Here is a 19,327-nt window from a genome sequence, read left to right on the forward strand (position 1 = left end):
CAATTTGAGCGATCAGATATTAAATCAATAGTTCAAAATTACTGAATCTTGAAGTCTTTGAAATTTGTCAAGCTAATTTTTTTCGTTGAAATCTCCAGTCCGAATATTGAAACACCTCAGATAGAAAAGCTGTAGCATTGAATGTCAATTATATTGAGGTTATAATTTGATCAGCATGCATTTTGATAGAAAAAAACGCTGATGCTCGGATTGACTCGATGATATTTTGGATTTGGAGGTCATAAAGGGTTAACCTTGGCTTTTTCGTATCTCTCTCTCGGAAATGGCAGCTCACGTGCAAGTGTATTGAAGGGATAATTTGATTTTTAGAATCTTGGATTGCGGCGACGATTGGCCGTACTTCCTTCCCAAATTTTGGAGAAGTAGCAATTTAGAAGCGCTTTGCGTAAATATTCAAAGCTCCGCCGTGCATATAGGAAAGGTTATGCGCTGGCTAATATTTATGTGCATCAGACCTTACTTACGTAGAAGCTTATCACGTCTCCAGCCCGTTGCAACGGGGCGTAGTAGTACAGGAAACCACAGAGGATCGCTCGAGAGGCTTTTGAGAAGATGATGCGCCTCGCCAACAAGTACGTTAATTAGACCTCGGAGCGCTCTTTAGAAGCAAACTTATGCAAGATAAGGGAATCACAACTGGCCTCTCTCACAATTGTCAGGCCTAATTGTGGCCTTACTTAACAATTCTCAGACTTTTTTTCTTTCAGTCGGAGTTGCCTGGTCGCCACGATTATAGCGACGATATGTGGCGTTGTTATTTTAGTGCCTAATTCCGAAAGATGGTGGAAAATTTTTGTTTCGTCTATAAATTGAATTATCCTGGCAGCAACTCGTCACCTTTCCAAACGAAATTGATATCATAGATTATATCCACCGATAAGTACGACAATCCAGTTGTGTCCGAAAGCGCCATTCTAGCTGGCGATCATCGTCTTCCGAATTTGGACTTGTCGATTTGCACGTCGGTTGCGCACTTTGGAAGGGATAATACATTATTTTCGAGTTCGGATTTGACGTAGATGCCCGGGAACGATGTTTTCTTGCGGGTTAATAATCAGATTAGCGTGGGACGTTGTAGACTGGCGATTAAGACGGTCTCTGACGCTGATGGCTCCAAATATTACGGATTAGTACAAGCAGAACCACGCTCATCTGCAAAAATACGAATCACCAGCTCATTACGGTCGCCGCTGCGCAAAATTAGGGTTGATTCAAATTTGAGAAAAAAATTATTATCCGACAAAAGACGGCTTCAATGAGGGCTCTTCCAGCATCGTCAGCGCTAGAAGAAGCGAAAATCACACTGTTGGAGGAATAAGGTTCACAAAACGCGATCAAGCAACTCTCCGCCCCAAATTTTTCTGACCTTTGCTGACTAGGCACGTGTAAAATCACATAGAATCGTGAAGTCCTGCTTAGAGGACAACCGTTCCGGCCAGCGTCAGATCAACAAGCCTGCTCATTATTTCCAAATTATGAGGTTTTCTCCAAGAGCCATCTTTTTCCTCATTTCGGCTTCGCCCGGATTCTCGATCTTATACGTACATATGCAGCAAAGGTTTTGGTTTCGCTCTTGTCCAACAAACAATTGGAGATATAATCGTTGCTGTTTTGAACTTTTGAAGGCTCATTGACAGCAGATAATGCGTTTGACGGTGACTTCCGGATTGTCAGTGTGGCAATTTTAGACTCGCACGATGCTACAATCAAAAATATCAGGAGAACGATGACCAGTTAGGGTCATAATCCGGAAAATTCTTCAATTCAAGAATATATTAATTGAGTTATTTTAATCATCTGAATAATGAGCCTAGTGAAAAGTCTAACAAAGGTAAAAAAAGCTTAATATTTTTTCCCGAAAGGTCGACTTTAGTGCGTCAACTACACGGTATCAACTCAAGACGGGGAAATATTGCTGATGGACAATAAAGCTGATGCTAACTATGCATCGTACGTGTTCGTTCGATCCCAAAATGTCACACAGTTTTATAAGATGGAAGTTTTGGAGCGTCCAGGAACGGAATTGATGAGCTTAGGGGAATCGTTTTGAGCGTTAGATTCATCAGTTTTTCTCGAAGCAAAGTACTTTTTAAATCGACATTTCGACGTGCTCCACAGTGGAGGGTCCTCGAGACTTGAGCCATCTTACCTCTCAGTTGAGAAAATCCCGAGGTCGTTATTGACAAGGCAAGCAATTCTTTGAACTTCTGATTCGACAAAGATCGTTAAGAATCAACACAGACTACATTTCGCCGGGAAACTACTTCGCCTTCAAGGTTGATAGGGCGCTAGAAACAAGGTAATCTCAAGTGCCATTCTCCTCGATTACATCCTAAACCAAGAGAGAAGAATTTGCTTCTGACGGAAGCTGTTTATCTTTTCGGGACGATAATGGGCTTCACTGTGATACTAACAATAACTGGCAAATGCGTCTGTTCGACTTGGGCGGGACATGGAACAGATATTTTCAAATAAATAATCATCTTTCGATTGGCTTAATATTGATTCCATTAAAAGTACAATGAGCGGTACTCGCTACCTTCCCGTTCCAAGGTGACTCGATTCCGACTTGATTTCCGACTAATTCTAGATTTAGAGCGTTCTCTACGACTTCGAAGACCCAGATTCGTATTTTGAGAAGTCCGAAGGTATAATTTTGCATAAGTTATAATCGCGAATGAAACTTTCTATCCAGTCGCCACTCGGCCGATTTCTACTTATGCAGAGGCCCTTACGCCGAAGGAGACGAACCTGCATCACATCTGAAATGAATTTTTTAATTTTACATTTTCTGAAAAACGCCACCTCACCTGCTGAAGAAATAAATGAAAGCAACACACTCTCGTTTACTCCTCCCTTCATCCACCTGCAAAGGAGCGCGTGTTTGAATAATGTTTGACTCTCGACTTTTCGCTTCTAAATTTCAATAAGCGCTGACGCGTGGAGAGTCGTGGAGACAGCTGCAATTTTATGTCAATGCGAAACTCTCAATTGCAATTATCCCTGTTTTTAATGCAAATATGCCAGGCTGCCCTCTTCTTTTAACATAATTATTTTTCAAAACTCGTTCACTTAGGCAAATCAGAATAAATTCGCGTTTTTTTAGTTTAAAAATATTTATTTAATTTCTTGATTTTTTTTCTGCAGTAGAAAAGAGTTCAACTCCAAATGATTTTTTGGATCTGGTCGTTGGTGAATACTTCTCGGCAAACTGGACAGTGCTTCGGATCGACTTGTTCCAAACAGCTAGCGCAGAAGACATGTCGGCAACGGAGAACGCTCATTGCGCGATCCCCATCGTTGAATCGCTCCAAGCATATCTTGCACTTCATCCGGGCGTCGATCGTTTCATCGTCCACTGAACGAAGTAAATAAGGCTCTAGCACATCATCTACTCACGTTCTTGATGTCCGATGCCCAAAAGCTTCTTCTCTGCCTTGATAACTCCTTCGTACTTGACTTTCTTCTTTCTCGCGACTGCGATTGCCTCTTCATATTCTCTCTTAGCGCCGGTCTTGAGCTTAGCAAACTCATCTTTTAACAAAGTTTTTACTTGATTTTCGTGTTGAAATCATTTGATTGTGGAACTGTATTTAACTTCGATCCTAGAGCCGGCTTTTTGACGGCATCTTCGCAGCAGCTGTTCGTCCAGAAAAGATCGAAGTCCAATGAAGCGCAAGAAAAGGCTTCAATCACATGCATAAAAACGTAGCAAAATTTAATAATGGAGGAAATTGAAAAAAAGCATGCAGATGATTGAATCCTTTTGGCCGCATTTCTTCGCCGGGCAGCAAAAGACGTCTTCTTCTCCTTCAAATGCCTTGAAAGGACAGTTCTTGTAGGTTTTCTTGTAGCACCGGTCGCAGAGATACGCAACGGGGACATTTCGTATTGAACCCCATTCATCGGTGACCCTGTGATCGGCCACTTTCATCAAGGATCGCGGGCAACTTCATTATTTTTCAAATAAAATAAAATCAAAATTTATTACCGGTTACAATCGCTACAGTAGCGATGAGCATAAGCTGGGCGAAGAAAGTCCTTTGAAATAAAGTTTCTCATCTTGTTGATTTAAAAAACGTTCGATTTGAAAAGTCTCGATATTTGTTGGATTTATGGGTGAGAGTGGCTATTTATTAATTTCTTTCGAAACGAATGTCTCACGGCCAACCGGTGAATACAACAACACAAAAATAAGTTACGTAAGTCTTTCCGTCTAAATTTTGCCTTCATCATTTTTGCATAAAACTAACAAAAAGAAGGGTTTTAGAGGATCAAATGCGTCACACGTTGTTCAAGTGACAGTAATCGCACTACAGTAGAATTCTTTTTACGATAGAACTTGTAGATATGAGTTGTTTATTCAGAAAAGGGCATTCTTCAACAAGACCTTACAGAATGAAAAAAATGTAGCGAATTCAGCTCACGTTTTACCAGTCATCGTTGTGTATAAGTCAACGATCAGTATAATCCTGAAGAACATGTGGAACTTTCGAAAAAAGGAACTTTGAGTTTATCTTAATAAAAAAGAAACAAAAATGTTTAAGAAATAAATACATTTTATTAAAAAATAAAGAGATTGTACAGAGCAGAGGAAATTCTTGAAGTATTCAATTTGGAGGTTCTTGGATTTGAAAGCTTATCGGCTCGACCGAATCGTCAAAAATGTTGTTTGAAAGGCCAATTACTAGTGCAGTTATCGTCAAGCCAACTAGTAAAACTGTGCCGGATTCATTGGGTATAGAATTTTTTGGCTTATAAATCGCATTTGAACCCAAAACTAGAACACAACTGAGAATCAGCGTGATACACTTTCGCCGCACTAGAATTTCGGGCTCACCAGGCACGCTTAAAAGTAATTAGGCCTATCGCAAAGTATTCTATTTACCCAACGTGTTTCCAAATGAATCTTGGTGCAACACACCAAGTAGATCCAAGTCCTCTTAGCACTGACTTTTCAGAATTCTAAGACAGGTTTTTAAAACAGGCTGTTTCCAAGATTTCAAACCTTCAATCGAGCTGCTAAAAGCGATGGAACAGGGCCATCGCCATTGTGAATCGTTGAAATGTCGTTTGAATCAATCGAGAGTGGCCGCTGTCGTCTCTATGTTGATCGTTTCCAGTTTTTTTTTATTTTCAAGCAATTATATTTTAAACCTTTTTAGGAGCACCAGGTGCGTCATCAGATGTCAGGTCCATCTTGAGTCGCGTTGCTTGTCTTTCTTCCAAGATTTTACTATCAAATATTTAAGCCGAAGAAGGATGAGATATTACTTTAAAACTGAAATCTGATGCTGCAGTTTCTGAATCGTTTCTGACATCTCCTCTTTCTGGCGCGAACTGTGCAGTTTAATGCTCTCTTGCAGTCTAAATGCTTTGTTGATTTCTCCTCCTTGATTTCAAGAAGGCGCAAACCTATCCTCCATTTGCTGTTTCAATTCGGACACCTTCTCTTGCAGCCTGGCATGGTCGCGGAGTTGTTGTTGGTGGAAAGCGGTCTTCAATGAAAAATTATCAAAAGAGACAATATTTATGTGTACCTTGAAAAATTGCAATTCTTTGTTCAGCTCAACCTTTCTTGGCCGCTTTGAAAAATACTCTCTTTCTATGAAATATTTTACGACGCCTTTAAATATCTTCGATACTCAACCTTGACCTCCGGAAGACGGATGCTCATGATGATAAGTCTCCACTAGGTCACCTGGCAAGTGGGGAGTAGACTCCCAGGAGTTGTACAGTCTCTCTTCTCCAGGAGTATCTCCTTCGGGATAAACCTTTTGATAGAAACTGGCATGTGGTGGCGCCGGTTTCGGCACATTCTTCGGGTTTTTGCAGTTCCAAGTTCTAATTAATCCCATAAAAGCGATCTTCAACTCAGTTGTACTACCTTGTCAAATGCCTCTCATTTCTCTCCATCCAATTTACTTCGTGAGTCTTTCCAGAGTTCGTCTCATATCTCCAAAATGGCTTTCCAACACTTGGTACTTATAGCATTGGCAAAATTTTCAAAAGAAGCCTTTCCTGTATGTTCCTTTGCTCTCGTCAATCTTCGAAAGGTTCGAATTGCCCCATTTGAATCTCAGCCCCATAATGAAAAAAAAAGAAAAGAAATACTTTGAAAGTGAGGATAATCTTTTTGGTCAACTCAGGCAGCTTCGAACCTTACTCGTGTTCTGAAGTGCGTCCTTCCTCTGTCCGCTCCGCCAACTTAAACACTTTCAAGCTACTTTTTAAGATAAATGACTTTCGATGCAACCATTCTCAAGCTTGCTTTCAAATTCTGTTTTCAGTTGTTACCTTGGACTCATTTCGCTTCAGATCGTCGAAAGTATCATCTCTTGGCGGATGCGAAAGACCAGGCGGGATGTAATGCTCAGTACTTTCCAGAGTAAAAAAAATGTTGCCATTTGGCATGATGTTTTTGGCGAATATTTTCAACTCATTATTCCTGTCTCGAACTAACTGGGAGAGATTGAGCGTTTCGAATGAGCTCTTTGAAAGCTGGCTTTCGTGATGTTGATTTTCTTGGCTTCTATTCGAGTTAATCTCGTGATGCGACGCTTCTTCGTCCATTCTTCCGCAAAACTCTTGCTGAAAAAAACTCCAGAAAAAAAGAACTGGTTGATCTTATCTAGCAAGTTTTTCTTCACAACAAGTTTACTACTCAGTAACTCTATAATGTATCTCAAAAAGGCAACGCACCAAATTTGCCACTCAGCGCTGCTCAAGTAGCAAACGGACAAAGAGAACGAGCCGCTCTTTGAGCAAGGAACATTTTAACAGAATTTATCCCTCTAAGTAAACAGATAAAGACTTCTTAAGACGTCCCCTTCAATGCTTTCCCTGTCCGATTTCCAATGACTATGTCCTGCTTGATTCGATTCAAAGAGAAGGTGTAAAAAGAGATTTATTAACCGTTTTTTATGAAAAGATTTACGAAAATATAAGGCTCTCAAGCTCGCTATCCGCATCGTCAATCTTTTAATGGTCGGAATAAGATTTCGAAACGTTCAAAAGATCAAAAATAGTGACCGTTTCCTGCATCCCGTCTATAATTATGTCCAATGCTTCTGTCAGTCGCTGCGCATCTCGATCCTTTGAAAAGTCTATATTCGCTTGCTGGTCTTTCATACTCTTCAAATTTTCAGTTTTTAAGTCTGATAAAAAGTGCGAATACCTGAACTTCTTCGTCCAATCTCTTTATGTTGTTTTGTAAAAAATCAAAAGTAGTCTTCAAGGGATTGCCAGATGCTTATGTCTTTTAAAATTAACGTTTCAATGGCAATGGAACCCTCCTTTAAAAGTTGTACGCTTCTTCCTTGATCCTCGTTGCTCGGATCATCCGCCTGAAAGATGTGATACAGCCTGTGATAGTTATAAAGTGTACTAATTACCTGCATCTGTGGAACTCGATATCGCTCCGTCGACAGATCGGAGAGTTGATTCTTCAGCGTGTGAATTTCGCTCTCAAGAATATTGCACTCTGTTCTGATCTTCGCCAAAGTGCTTCGCATGATCAAATTTGTTTCTTTTATGTCTCGAAGTTCAGCTTCCATCTGAGATCTTTTTCTCTGGTTAGAAAGTGTCTCTCTTTCAAGTGACGATATTTTCTCTAACCAAGACTAGTAAAGCTCCTTCGCTCTCTGGATCGTTTGGACACGGCCAGTGGGAATATAAAGCTTGCTATTTTCATACTTCTTTATTATTTACTCTCTGTTATATGCTCAGACGTATTGCTGGCGTTTGATTTGACAACTTCCTGGCTGAACTATCTCGTCTCAGCAGCCTTAACCGTAAAAATAATTGCCAAACTTTCATAAATATCAGATAATGGGAAGCCTACATTGCCACCACTAGAGGCCATTAATTTGACGACCGCTGCTTCGTTTAGCTTATAAAAGCTTAAATTGAAAGTGACCTTTGCACACCTTTGGTCCCTTTTCGCTTTACCAGTATCGTTAAAAATAATTGAGCGATTAATAAATTTCTTGTCAAAGCCGAAACATCAAACGCTCTTTACGAAAACGAAACAATGCCACTTGTAATTAGTGAATTCCTAAGAGGTTAACTTTATTGCCGCGGAAATTTTAAAATAAAATTTCACTTTAATGATGTTTTACGAGGTTTCCTTTGAACGTCGAGTCAGCGACTTCTGTGGCGGTAAATATTTATTGGAGGAAAACAATATCTGCGTTCGTAGACAACAGATGGAGATACGGTGTCCTTGACACAGAAGGTCAGTTCTCAATGCTTTCGAACTCACGTCAAAAATTCTGATGCAGAAGTTTGAGTCAAAGTCCAAAAGATTTCATCAGAGGACAATAATTTGACTTTGACTGATTGGGAAAAGCAGTAAACTGTCCTTAGCCTCAAAGGCTTAGACAGCTCATAGGATCGAATTCCTACTATTTTGATGGTCCTGATTAAGGATTCCTGTCTTAGCACTATTTCGATGTTTTGCTTGATCATGCGCCGGAAATAGTCTTTCAAAAAATGGAAGAGCGACCAAAAGAAGTCCCAATTTTGAACCCTGTTCAGTAAAGAGCTTTCAATTACTGAGAGAAAAATTTATCCTCCGAAACTTTGAAAGCTTTTGCCAGACCTCGCAACCCGGTAGATTTTTAGTTGATAGGAGTGAAGTTAGAATTCAGAGAGCTTCAGGTAAAATGCCCACCTAAAATCTCTTTCTTTATTTCTAAGGATATTATGACACATTTGATGCAGTACAGAAAAAATCAAACGAAGTAGCATTTGGCCACTGTGGTTGCTGCCTTTGAAGATGAACAAATTATTTGATAAAAACTGTATTAAAATCATTTAAACGAGCACAGGTGAATTAAAGGTCTAATCGTGTGTAGATCCGAAAGAAGTACTGGTAGATTTAATGCCTTGGTATACAAAGAATTCGATTCTCTGCCGGCATCAAGAAGTGATGATTCCATTCTTTGTGGGCTCCGTGGCTCCACAATGTATGCCAGCCTTTTTCCGTGAATGTTGTGTCGATCGGAGCATCAGGACTTACTTCGAATCGGAACTCTCTGAAAACAATCAGTTATTTCTACCACAAAAGAGTTGACATTACTTGATAAGATTTTTCATAAAATGGAACACCTCCAAGTTGGCTAAGATTTGACCGGGGCAAGATCGTTTGCCAATGAAAAAGGGCATCAAGTTTTCGTTCTTTTTGAACTCGCCATTTTCGTCGAGAAATCTTTCTGGCTTGAATTTGTAAGGATCCTACGATTTTAGGTACAAAAATAAACGAACAATCATGTCATACCGGAAAGTAACGCTCAGAGAAGCAGACACCCGTGTGACTGTAAGCCAGAAAATCATCTTTTGAGAATTTGTAATCTGAAAGAAAAGTTAGAAAAGATGAAAAATAGAGTAAAAACCTTCAATAGTCATATCCTCAGTAACAACATGGAACAAGCTACGCCAGACCATCGGGCACATTCTGTAGCTCTCGTACATGACCGCCATCAAGTAATGACAGTCAGTGAAGGAATCTGCACGGAAGTCTTGAGCAGCGAGCAAGTCGTAAAGCTTTTGTTGCACGGGCGGATTCATGGCCAGTTGCCGCATGCAGCTAGCAGTCGACGTAGCGGTAGTATCAGCTCCTGCAAGAATCATCGCCTAAATAGCATATTTACGATCGCCTGTTAAACCATTTTTTAAATTGCAAATCATCAAAAAAGATTGGTTTAATAAATAACCTGAAGCGTGTGAACAATGTCCCAATATGTACACAGGCCTTTTTGCCTGTCCGTCTCCAGTGGAGCAATAAGTGAAGAGCTATCGTCGCCAACTTGCCAGTTTTTATTGTGCGTCTCGATCAGCTCGATGATTTCGGTTGTAAATCCCTGTTGTACTTTAGTTAGAAAACGAGAATTCTAGATAGTTTCACCTGAAGCTCGCCTGTCCATTTGGGCCATAAAGAGATGGGGATAAGATTTCTGACCCATCTAGGGAGGAGAACAAGGAAGAGTTTGTGGCCATCCAGCCGTGTTAGAGTATGAAGAGCTTTGCATGAATACTAGAAGAGTATTTTTACCGATTTTCAATCATTAAATCAAGTGCTTACGTTAATCATCGTTCTGATCCAAGACTCTTGGGTGGAGCAATCGATGTTGAACGAGACACCAAGGAGGACGGACATGGCAGCTGGCATCGTAACGTTATCAAATGGATAAAAAGGAACGGCGCCATTTTTTCCCTCTTCCTTAATTCGACGAACCATTCCTGGGATTTCGCGCTCAATGGCTTCCATCCAAACTGGCTCAAGCGACTTTTTGGCGAGAACTTCCATCACTCTCTTTCTGCAGAGCTTTCCGATTTTCGACCCTTCAGGATCAGAGCGTTTAAAATCTCGAAGCATTCCAGTTTCATCTGCATTACAGGTCTCCCATTTGATATGTTTCTTCGTGCGATATCGGTACTCGGAGTTCAAGTCGAACCAGCCCTTCATGTCCAAGTGGCCGTATGCGGAATCGTTTTTGAGAAAAACTTCTCGCGCAGTTTTCGGGTCATTGATCCAGTGAATGTCGATTTTGACGAGGCCGAGCCAGTTGAGCATTGGATAGGCGTGCATTTTGACGTTATTCTTGATATTTTCCCTCATAGATAATATAGCATGATACGGACCCTCGCCTTGTGGTGGGTCCCAGTAGGGCATGTGAGCATTTTTTCTACCAGTAAGGTAGAATTTTAAAACCGCAAGGGCTGCTGTACACGCAGCTAGTTCCACGATCATCGGAGCTCTCTTATTTGGGAAAAAGAACATTCTGTTCGTTTTTGTCCTGCTTTCTGTTTGCTAACCTTGAGCCGGGAAAAATTTCGCGTCACTTTTTCAAGGACGAAAGTTCACGACAGCAGAAGTCCAATTTGTCGAGACATTGAGTTGCAAGGTCTTTTGAACGGTCAACTTAGATCAAGTAAGCTTATTGGGCATCCTGGCGACCTTGTCCTTCGCCAAATAGAGAATGACCTCGACAAGCACAAATTGAATAACCTCGACAGTGTCAGGGCTAGTTGACAACTAGTAGTTGTAACTAGTTAAAAACGTAATTGTGCTAGTACTTACTTCTCAGGTAAATAAATCGACTAAATCAGGAGGAGGGCTTGATTGAGTCTATAATGTGAATTGCTCTCTTGAGTATTGAAAATAATCGGATAACTATTAAAATCTGATGATAAAATCTAATCGATCTTGAATCAAGCTCTTGGATAAAAAAAAATTTCACTCGCCCCAAAGCATGTTTAAGTAGTTAAAAAACGCTCGTAAAATTACCCAATCTACAGTTATTTTCATCCTCAAGTCAAACCATCTCGCTGGCGATTCCTCTACAAAATGTGCTTCTACAAATTTCAGTTTATATTCTTCAAGGGTGTGAAAGCAATTTATCTTGCATGTAACATGCACGGTGCTTTAATCACTGGAGTTTACCATATTTACCCTGTAAGATGTTCCCGAATGTAGGCTACACGATGCCTGAATATTTCTGGGGAGCAAAACAATACTCGTCCAGAGAATACTGTGTAGAATAAAACTCTTTTATTGGCAGTGTGATAAAGGAAAGAAATTGAAAATAGAACAATATCTCATAAATGATGAGGGTATAATTCGATTCTTGAAGTTTCGCCTAAGTTGATCATCATTTCGGGCCTCCTCTTGCGGCGGAGTTTTGAATGACATCCTAGATTTAAGATTTAGTTCTATCGCCTCTGTATAAATAAATTACCTGTGAATTATACATTTCGAAAATTTGGTCTGCTGAAGTGGCCATTTCAGGAGACTTATCGTCTCTTTCTCGAATGAACCGAGGGAAACGCAGGGAGATTCCCTAAATTTTAGCTTGAGGATGAAAATATGACTTCGAACGTTACCTTTGAAGGATCAGCAAGACCAGTAGCAGCAGTGTGCACTGGAGAAATTGAGAGATCTGCGCACTTGATCTCCCAAACCATTTCTGGCTCGAAGTAGACGTCTGCAGTGACACCACCGAGGCGATAGTAAGATTTCTTCTCGCTCTTTATCTTCTCTAGCCGCTCGGTAAACTAAAAATGGATAGGTTTAATGATATGTAGAAAGAAGTGCAAAGCGCACCAGCTTGAGATTCTCGTCGGTCAATCCCGTGCCAAGCTTGCACACAGTCTGGTACTCCTCGTTGTCTGCATCGTAAACTCCAAGGAGAAAACCGCCATAATTGCCGCTGCGCTTTCCTTTTCCGTAATAGGCGCCCATCACAAGCACATCAACTGAGTCGGCAACGCCACTGCCAAGATAGTCCTTCTTCAATTTGAGCCAGCTATTTTAAAACTCATAATCTGATTCTATTGACATTTTTACCTGTGTGAGCGTTTTGAAATCTCGTACGAGTCTTCAAGGGCTTTGACCATCAGACCTAGGACATGTCCATAAGAATAAATCATTGATAATATTTTACCTTCAGTGGAGTCTTTCACGGCTTGATCCAAAAAGACCTGTAGCTCGTCGATCTCGCACATGTCCTTTGCGGTGGCAAAGACGAACTCCCCTTCAATGCTCTTGAAATGCTTGTGGAGCAGTTCCCTTCGTTCACGGAGCGACTTCTTCACCAGAGACTCGCCGTTGAGGTAGAGTAAATCGAAGGCGTGAATACACACTTGCACCTTGATGTCTTTCGCATCAACATCCTTTCGCTTACGAGTAGTGAGCACTTGAAAGGGGAGAATCTGTTTGGTCTCGGGGTCCCACGCGACGCTCTCCGAGTCGATAACAGCCGATGTTACATCTTGCAAGCAGTTGGGCATTCTCGTCATGACGTCTAAAAAACACAGTGAATCTCAATCATATAGAGAGTCTCATTACCTGGATATTTGGACGTGTTGTCTTCTTGGTTTCTGGAGTAGACTCGGAAAGAGCCATCTTCCAACAAGTGGATTTGCGCTCGTTCTCCGTCATATTTGTATTCGGCAGTGAACTCGGCTCCAGCGCCAAAGCGAGTCAGAATTTCGGTGATTGCTTTCGTCGGATGAGCCAACATTGGTTTTAGTGGCACTCCAGGTTGAAGAGAAACGTGGTCGGCGAGGTTATCCGACCCGTGCTCGAGCAAAGCGTCGACAATGATTTTGTAATTTGGAAGCTCGCTAAGGATAACTTATTTACTTGAAAACGTAAATATCTTACCAGTAGGCTTCTTTTACGATCGCATCAACTCGATCGTAGCGTTCCTTGGAGAACTTGGAGTTTTTCGTCTCTCCAAGCTCGTGGAAGACGATTGCCCTGGCCAAAGCAGATAAGACTGTAGCTTCAGAGACACCGATACGAAGTTTTCCTGCGCAAGAGCGGATCAAGAATCTCGCCTCTGAACCAACGCAAGCAACGAGCAAGCCCTTGATAAGGTCGACTTTTGTGTTCATAGAACTCTGCCCAGAAACTTTCGCGATCTTTTGCAACTGACCGTAGACTTTTTGCATCTTGAGAGGGGGTGGCTTGAACATCAGTTTCTGAGACCCCTAAACTTTGTTATTTTTTCTTTAATCATATTATGATTGAACCTTTGAATTCTCAGCAACTTCACCAAGATCACCAAGGGATTGCATATCCGCCTTGATTTTCTGATTCGGGCGGCCTGTTGCTTGGGAAATCGCCTTGATGAGGACCATATCACCGATTCCTAGCTCGACGCCTTCGTAAGTAGCAGCAAGCAGATTAAGTGATAGATGGAGGGCAGTGACGACATCTTCGGCTGTGTTAAGTGCGATTACAGAGCGATAGAAATTTGCCAAGTACTCGGTCTTGTTCAGTCGCCCAGAGGTCTCTTCGCAGCATTTTAAAGTCTTCGAAATTTATTATTTTGCTACGAAGAGAATTGTCATTTACCTGGCATAAAGCTGCGTAAGGGACAGGTTGGCCTTCCTTCCAGCAGGCATTTTTGATAGCATGGTAATTTGACAAGGTGGGATTGTAGTCGCCTTCCTTCACTTCTGGCACTTTGGCTGGTGATTTTTTTGGAGAGGAGGAGGAGGGCGAAGTGTCGCGAGCTTTAGACGGTGATTTTGGTTCTTTCTTTACCTTTGATTCCTTCTTCGGGGAGACTTTTGCCTCTTTTTTCGCCTTTTTGGGAGAAGCTTTGGGCTCCTTTTTCACTTCCTTTTTTGTGGAATTCTGCTTCTTTGAGAAGAAGTCCGATGCCATCTTTGGAATGCCCATGGTCTCACTGGACTTGTCTTTTCCCAAGGAACTAGGCCCAGGCTTATCATTATTGTCCTCTACTGGACTGGCGGAAAACGGCTCAGTGTCTCCGTATTCTCGCTGAGGAAGATTGGATCCTTCATCTGAAGAGCCAGAATTCGGTCCGGTAACTTTCCGTGAGTTTTTCGAAGATTTTTCGTCGCGCAATTCTTTTTTGCTCTTTTTCACATGAATTCTTTTCTCGTCGTTGAACAAATCTTTCTGAAGCCAAGCAGCCTCATCACCGAGATCGTCGTCGTCGTTAGAATCGTACTCCAGATTATCAGATGAAGAATGAACTGATCCTTCGTACTCTCCATCGTCCTCGTCTTCGGAATCCGAGTCATCAATAGCACGACGATTGAAGTTTGGCCGATGCAGTTCATCCTCACTTTCGCTGTCACTGACCACAAACCCCTTCATTTCATTTCGGATTTTAGATTTTTTCTTCTTCTTTTTCTCCGTTTCTTTATCTTTCTTGAGTTTTTTCTTCGGGGGCTTCTGCTCTTCCTTCTCCACAACTGAAACAGTTTATTAAATCGACAACTACGTTCACTCATTATCTACCTGGCGCATTGTCTTCCTCTTCCGTGCTTTCTAGGCCCTTGTTGCGGCTTCTTTTTCTTCTAATATCATCGTCATCTTCTGAATCAATGAGGATCTTCTTCGTCTTTTTGACGAGGTCTTTTTCGTTCTCTTTGTTACTCAAACCAAGCGGTTTCTTAGTTTGAGCTGCTTCTGATGTCTTGGCACTATTTTTCGGCTTTCAAAGTGGTTCGGTCAGATTTTTTCACGATAAGGAATTTTAGTTTTCGTTCCCTGCTGAGACGCGTGTTTGTGGCGCCCTCTTTAGCGCAAGAAACGATACATAAACGGGAAAATAAAGTAAGGGGTCGATTATATAATGAAACACTTAACGTTTTAAGGTAATGGAACCAGCACCCAGTTAATTAGAAGTTTGAAACACGTTATTACTAAGAAGATGTAAGGATCTTCGAGGCACATTATTCTGTATTGCTTATTTCAATAAAAAACTGACAATTAAACCCTTTCCTTGAAGAAGGAGCTAATAGAAGTCTGTTGTTTCGACATTCTGCTAGCACAAGTCGCCGAAGACGTCAGAAAGCGCAAACGGCAAAAGCTTCTGGAAAGCGTGACGCCAACTTAAATTCATACAGTTAAAAGCCATTATAGAAAGTTGAAATATTGAAGCATAAATACAAAAAGTTGCAGACTCGCTGTTTGCAGCACAGTTTTGAACGAAGGAAGCAGTGAGGTTGAATATTTTTGGATTTTTTGTTCTTTTGGGCAGAGAATATAATTGAAAGAAATAATTTATTCTATCTAGGCTGATTGAAGCCGCCGAACTTTTCGTTGTGTTTTTGCTGAAATTTATCATTTTAGAATAGTCATTAGCAAGGCAGAGTTCAAAATCCGGTTGATGAAGGGTCTTTTGACGGATTTGGATCTCTGCAGAAGAAAAATGGGAAAATACCTCGAAATAAAGAAAAAGAACGATTCAATAATATATATTGAATAATATAAGAGAACCTAGAAAAAAACTCTTATATTATCTAATATATATCATTAGGGTCTTAAGTGCCGCGTGTGCTAGTAAAATTGTTAGTTTTATAAGGATGAAAGCCTCATCATTGAGAGGTTCTGAAAGGGGATTGTTCGTACCTGGCGCACTTTGTCATTTTGTTTCATTTCTTCATAAATACAAATTGGTAGTTCGCGATAAATTAGACTACTAATTGTGGGGCTCGGATGAGCGACGCCTGTATTTCTTCCGTCCATGAAGTCCTGCAGTTTGATTTCGCGATGTTTTAAACACTTCCACCTTGGGCCTTCAGCCGTAGGACTATCGTTCTTATTTTAATATAAATTCCCATTCAATTTGATTGAATTTCACCTGCTTCCATAATTTAACAATTCCACCAGAGTTCCCAGAGACGAGAAAATTGCCAGTGGAATCAAAACTCAGATCCCAAACCCATTTCGTTTCGTCTCCTGCGACCAAATTGTCAAGGAGCCTTGGAACATGTGCTGATTCCATTTCAAAGAGTGAGATTATTCCTGAACTTTGGGAAACGGCGAATCTCTGCGCATCGTGACACCAGCACACTCGCAATCCATAGACCTTCTCAACAGTTGTCGGCGCTAGAATACAGCTAATTTCAGCTGGCATAAGAATCAATACCTTTGTACGGCCATCCAGGCTCAGTAAGCTCGATTAATTCCACAGTAGACGTGACTACATCATTATCAGTACTTTCATTGACGATTTTAATGCTGAAGAAGTAAATCAGGCCGTCCCAGTCAGTCGCCACAAGAAACTCTCCACACGGGTCGCAGGCGATGCTTTGTATCGGCCTCGTTCTTTCATTTCGATAAAGCAGTGTCAACCAGGATCTAGAAAATCGACAATAACAATTGGCCCTTGAATTAGAACTAACTCTTTGTCAGCTTTGGGAGACCAAAACCAAATTTGACCGTGTGTATCGGACACAAAGCATTCAATTCCGTTCCTGTAGACTGAGCAGCTGGTGGCAGCGTAATCGAGCGAGCCCATATTCTTGTCGCTTCGGGTGTGCCGTGGCGTGAGTTCGCAAGTCTCAACAGCAGCGATCTCGCGGCCAGTGTTGTGCATGAACTCTTGTTGCTGATCGGCTGAGAACTTTTGCTTTATCAAGCTGGTCATTACGAGGAAGACCTTAGCATCGTAGCTCGTTGCGAAGAGATGTTTGTGGTTGTCAGCTTCGTTCGAGAAGCGAACACAGGTGACATTCTGATTCGATTTGTTCGAAGAGCGTTGGAGGGACAGATCGATGTGCAAGGACTGGGTGCCAAGGGTGTACGCTTAAAAGAAGGTCGCTAAATATTGTGGTTGCGTGTAGACGCGCTTGCTCTCTTACCCGAAATCATTCCTCGTGCACCTGCCGTAACGATGAATGACCAAGGAATTCCCGCTCCATCGTGACCGACAAAAATGTCCATGCTCGGCGCGTGGCCTGGTAGATCCTTGCAAGTCATGGATATCTGGTGCTGCTCCAGGTCGTACCAGAGACGAACTTTGGAGTCGTACGATGCCGTGAATAGAATAGGAACAACAGTCATTGCTCTAGTGATTTTTTCAGTATTGTTTTCGTTTATTTTCTTTTATTTGAAAGATTGCACAATAAAGTTTAATGAAAGTCAATGAAGAATCGTCACTTACGATGAACGGTTATATAGGTTGAAACTATATAGATAAGGAACATGTTCGATTATAGCCTTTTTAGGTACTCAAAGTGAAGAAATGGACGAGATTGTTTATAGTAGCAGATTTTGCATTTAGATAATGGAACAAATAGTTTGTAGTAACAAGTTTTCATTTACAAGAGTGGCTTCAGTTAACCCCGATCTGGCGCCCCAGGATTTCCCAATTGTTCACCATCATCTTTTGGACGGCGATTAGGGCGTTGTATCGAACTGTTTGGTCCTTCAAGCAAAGGCTTAATCAAAGCAGATAAGTTAGTATACCTGATGCGCCATTAGCTGCATGACAGTTTGCTTAGCCGAGATTTCATCGATAACTTGTCTTCCTCTTGGATAATGCGTCACAAACTCCCCTAGATCATGGCATCCTACACTCAGGCACTGAAATAATAGAAATTAGTAAGTAAATTCCTTAGACGGTGTCAACCTCGGTGTTTTGATCGGTTTCGAGAATGTGTGTCAGTCTCCGCAGGATCTTGTAGTCTTTTTCAACGAGTCTTTGGGCATTCTCCCTCCAGAATTTGTTGTTTGTGTGTACTGGACTCCAAGATAGGCGACCCGAGTTGACTTCAGAGCTGAAAAGACCTGTTAAACATAAATAGAGAAAGAAAACCTTACCAGAACTCCTCAAAGCTTGAGAGGTTTTGCTCGACTTCGGAAAGCTTGGCGACGACGATTTTCAGATCTTCTTCCATTTCTTCGTCTTCGAGTTGTTTCTCTGTCAAAACCTAGTAAGACGAAATAAATTCTTGAAGAAGAATGACAAAAGGCTAACCTGTATCGACTTTTGGACCTTGCAGCCGATCAATGCCGAGCAGATATCACGAGCTTTATCAGCGTTGCATTTTTCGATTAGATTTCGGAAGACTGCCAGGCAAATTCTAGAGACTTTCTGCTTTTCCGTTTGGCGAAGGACATCACAGACTGGGATCGTGATCTGTTTTTTGAAAAGATCATCTGCACACGAAAAACTGATCAGCCAAAAACAGCAAACAACCTGAAAAAATACTCATATAAATAATGAAGGACTTTTTCAATTATCACCTGATATTGAAGCTGAAAGCCTTGGTTTCGAGTAGCAAGAACTTCCATCAGTTGATCAACAATGCCATGCTCGACGACTAGCTTTCGATAACATTCAGCGCGGAGTAAGATCATCAATGCGGAGCTAGTAGCAGTCAACCATTCGGCATTTAGAGGCGTCAGCTGTCCGCGAATCCAACCGAGGTAGCCGTCCGACTCGGCGGACGAGAAACGAAGCTTTCCAAAAGTAGCTAGCTTTGCTGATATTCTAACCATGAGTTTGACGATAAGTTCTTCTATTTAAAAATAGTCGTCGTCATGACAAACTCCGTTCCTAGCGGCTTGATTACAAATAAACTTGTCCGGTCTTGAGAGAAGCGTAACGAAAGGAGTCCAAGCTTGCTGTCCAAGAGTAACAGCATGCTCGTGGAAGATCATGATGTTCTCCTTGTTCATCGTAAGAATATCATCAACCATGGTCAACAAGTATCGCACAGTCTGATCGCGTGCAATCTGCCCGATCAAATTCGTGAGCGCTTTGGCTGCGTTTTTCCCGTAGCGATCGAGAATTTGCTGCTTATTGATGGCGTTCTTTTCAGCATCGAAAGCGTTGATGAATTCGAAGTCTTCTTCCGAAATCATTTGGCTGTGAGAAAAACATTAAATCGGCAAGATCGTACGATGAAAATCACCTTTGACGATAACTTTTCCAGTTGACGATCAAAATTCTGGTATTTTTGATCTCATCTTGGAGCAAATCCGCAGCAGGCAAGTCAACCATCTCTTTAAAAGCGCAAAATTAGCTTG

General features: G+C 41.4%; 5 protein-coding genes and 2 long non-coding RNA genes across 7 annotated transcripts; 1 reads left to right on the plus strand and 6 right to left on the minus strand.

Moving 5' to 3' along the window:
• Positions 1-2,248: 2,248 nt before the first annotated feature.
• On the plus strand, positions 2,249-2,837 carry LOC145709726 (uncharacterized). The gene is made up of 4 exons (XR_014134932.1): positions 2,249-2,320; positions 2,364-2,574; positions 2,618-2,669; positions 2,717-2,837. It is a non-coding gene; the product is annotated as an uncharacterized LOC145709726 (long non-coding RNA).
• Positions 2,838-3,129: 292 nt separating this feature from the next.
• Positions 3,130-4,151, minus strand: LOC145708397 (uncharacterized). The gene is made up of 3 exons (XR_014134830.1): positions 4,013-4,151; positions 3,421-3,971; positions 3,130-3,379 (listed from the first exon to the last, which is right to left on the minus strand). It is a non-coding gene; the product is annotated as an uncharacterized LOC145708397 (long non-coding RNA).
• Positions 4,152-4,631: 480 nt separating this feature from the next.
• Positions 4,632-5,937, minus strand: LOC145708752 (uncharacterized). Its single transcript, XM_081786449.1, has 9 exons — positions 5,909-5,937; positions 5,672-5,865; positions 5,562-5,626; positions 5,437-5,519; positions 5,296-5,388; positions 5,179-5,257; positions 5,030-5,125; positions 4,910-4,986; positions 4,632-4,869 (listed from the first exon to the last, which is right to left on the minus strand). The coding sequence occupies exons 1-9, from the start codon at positions 5,935-5,937 to the stop codon at positions 4,632-4,634; spliced, it is 954 nt and encodes a 317-aa protein (XP_081642575.1).
• A 2,878-nt stretch (positions 5,938-8,815) lies between these two features.
• Positions 8,816-11,231, minus strand: LOC145707255 (cytochrome P450 2C3-like). The gene is made up of 8 exons (XM_081784750.1): positions 11,105-11,231; positions 10,106-11,059; positions 9,929-10,057; positions 9,738-9,884; positions 9,417-9,657; positions 9,302-9,375; positions 9,104-9,258; positions 8,816-9,059 (listed from the first exon to the last, which is right to left on the minus strand). The coding sequence occupies exons 2-8, from the start codon at positions 10,802-10,804 to the stop codon at positions 8,903-8,905; spliced, it is 1,602 nt and encodes a 533-aa protein (XP_081640876.1). The 5' UTR covers positions 10,805-11,059; positions 11,105-11,231; the 3' UTR covers positions 8,816-8,902.
• Positions 11,232-11,560: 329 nt separating this feature from the next.
• LOC145710559 (DNA ligase 1-like) lies at positions 11,561-15,397 on the minus strand. Its single transcript, XM_081788326.1, has 12 exons — positions 15,290-15,397; positions 14,804-14,999; positions 13,886-14,757; positions 13,561-13,842; positions 13,190-13,518; positions 12,872-13,149; positions 12,468-12,827; positions 12,371-12,425; positions 12,128-12,329; positions 11,908-12,078; positions 11,763-11,864; positions 11,561-11,717 (listed from the first exon to the last, which is right to left on the minus strand). The coding sequence occupies exons 1-12, from the start codon at positions 15,326-15,328 to the stop codon at positions 11,676-11,678; spliced, it is 2,928 nt and encodes a 975-aa protein (XP_081644452.1). The 5' UTR covers positions 15,329-15,397; the 3' UTR covers positions 11,561-11,675.
• A 27-nt stretch (positions 15,398-15,424) lies between these two features.
• LOC145710568 (uncharacterized) lies at positions 15,425-17,356 on the minus strand. The gene is made up of 6 exons (XM_081788338.1): positions 17,155-17,356; positions 16,696-17,098; positions 16,440-16,651; positions 16,152-16,399; positions 15,920-16,108; positions 15,425-15,621 (listed from the first exon to the last, which is right to left on the minus strand). Exons 1-6 carry the CDS (start codon positions 17,354-17,356, stop codon positions 15,577-15,579), a joined length of 1,299 nt encoding a protein of 432 aa, XP_081644464.1. The 3' UTR covers positions 15,425-15,576.
• Positions 17,357-17,387: 31 nt separating this feature from the next.
• On the minus strand, positions 17,388-19,319 carry LOC145710575 (V-type proton ATPase subunit H-like). The gene is made up of 8 exons (XM_081788346.1): positions 19,213-19,319; positions 18,844-19,166; positions 18,542-18,780; positions 18,273-18,494; positions 18,116-18,225; positions 17,925-18,072; positions 17,762-17,878; positions 17,388-17,720 (listed from the first exon to the last, which is right to left on the minus strand). Exons 1-8 carry the CDS (start codon positions 19,299-19,301, stop codon positions 17,628-17,630), a joined length of 1,341 nt encoding a protein of 446 aa, XP_081644472.1. The 5' UTR covers positions 19,302-19,319; the 3' UTR covers positions 17,388-17,627.
• Between the last annotated feature and the right edge of the window lie 8 nt (positions 19,320-19,327).

The sequence above is a fragment of the Oikopleura dioica genome, chromosome XSR, assembly GCF_907165135.1.
Source record: "Oikopleura dioica chromosome XSR, OKI2018_I68_1.0, whole genome shotgun sequence".
Taxonomy (NCBI): Eukaryota; Metazoa; Chordata; class Appendicularia; order Copelata; family Oikopleuridae; genus Oikopleura; species Oikopleura dioica.

Bases quoted from the DNA above. Each gene is read 5' to 3' on its own strand.
- LOC145708752 (XM_081786449.1), bottom strand. From the start codon at position 5,937: ATGGAGAGAAATGAGAGGCATTTGACAAG. The intron at 5,520-5,561 runs GTACACATAAAT...TTTTCATTGAAG, and splicing joins AAGAATTGCAATTTTTCAAG to ACCGCTTTCCACCAACAACA. The intron at 5,258-5,295 runs GTAATATCTCAT...AATATTTGATAG, and splicing joins CATCAGATTTCAGTTTTAAA to TAAAATCTTGGAAGAAAGAC.
- LOC145707255 (XM_081784750.1), bottom strand. From the start codon at position 10,804: ATGTTCTTTTTCCCAAATAAGAGAGCTCCGATGATCGTGGAACTAGCT. The intron at 9,658-9,737 runs GTTATTTATTAA...TATGCTATTTAG, and splicing joins ACATTGTTCACACGCTTCAG to GCGATGATTCTTGCAGGAGC. The intron at 9,060-9,103 runs GTAATGTCAACT...GATTGTTTTCAG, and splicing joins TTTATGAAAAATCTTATCAA to AGAGTTCCGATTCGAAGTAA.
- LOC145710559 (XM_081788326.1), bottom strand. From the start codon at position 15,328: ATGTCGAAACAACAGACTTCTATTAGCTCCTTCTTCAAG. The intron at 14,758-14,803 runs GTAGATAATGAG...AAACTGTTTCAG, and splicing joins AGAGGAAGACAATGCGCCAG to TTGTGGAGAAGGAAGAGCAG. The intron at 11,865-11,907 runs GTAACGTTCGAA...GCTAAAATTTAG, and splicing joins GTCTTGCTGATCCTTCAAAG to GGAATCTCCCTGCGTTTCCC.
- LOC145710568 (XM_081788338.1), bottom strand. From the start codon at position 17,356: ATGACTGTTGTTCCTATTCTATTCACGGCATCGTACGACTCCAAAGTT. The intron at 16,400-16,439 runs GTATTGATTCTT...GCTGTATTCTAG, and splicing joins GCCTGGATGGCCGTACAAAG to CGCCGACAACTGTTGAGAAG. The intron at 15,622-15,919 runs GTACGAACAATC...GATAAATTTCAG, and splicing joins AAAATGACAAAGTGCGCCAG to CAAAAACACAACGAAAAGTT.
- LOC145710575 (XM_081788346.1), bottom strand. From the start codon at position 19,301: ATGGTTGACTTGCCTGCTGCGGATTTGCTCCAAGATGAGATCAAAAAT. The intron at 18,781-18,843 runs GTCATGACGACG...TTAGAATATCAG, and splicing joins AGCCGCTAGGAACGGAGTTT to CAAAGCTAGCTACTTTTGGA. The intron at 18,495-18,541 runs GTGATAATTGAA...GTATTTTTTCAG, and splicing joins GCTTTCAGCTTCAATATCAG to GTTGTTTGCTGTTTTTGGCT.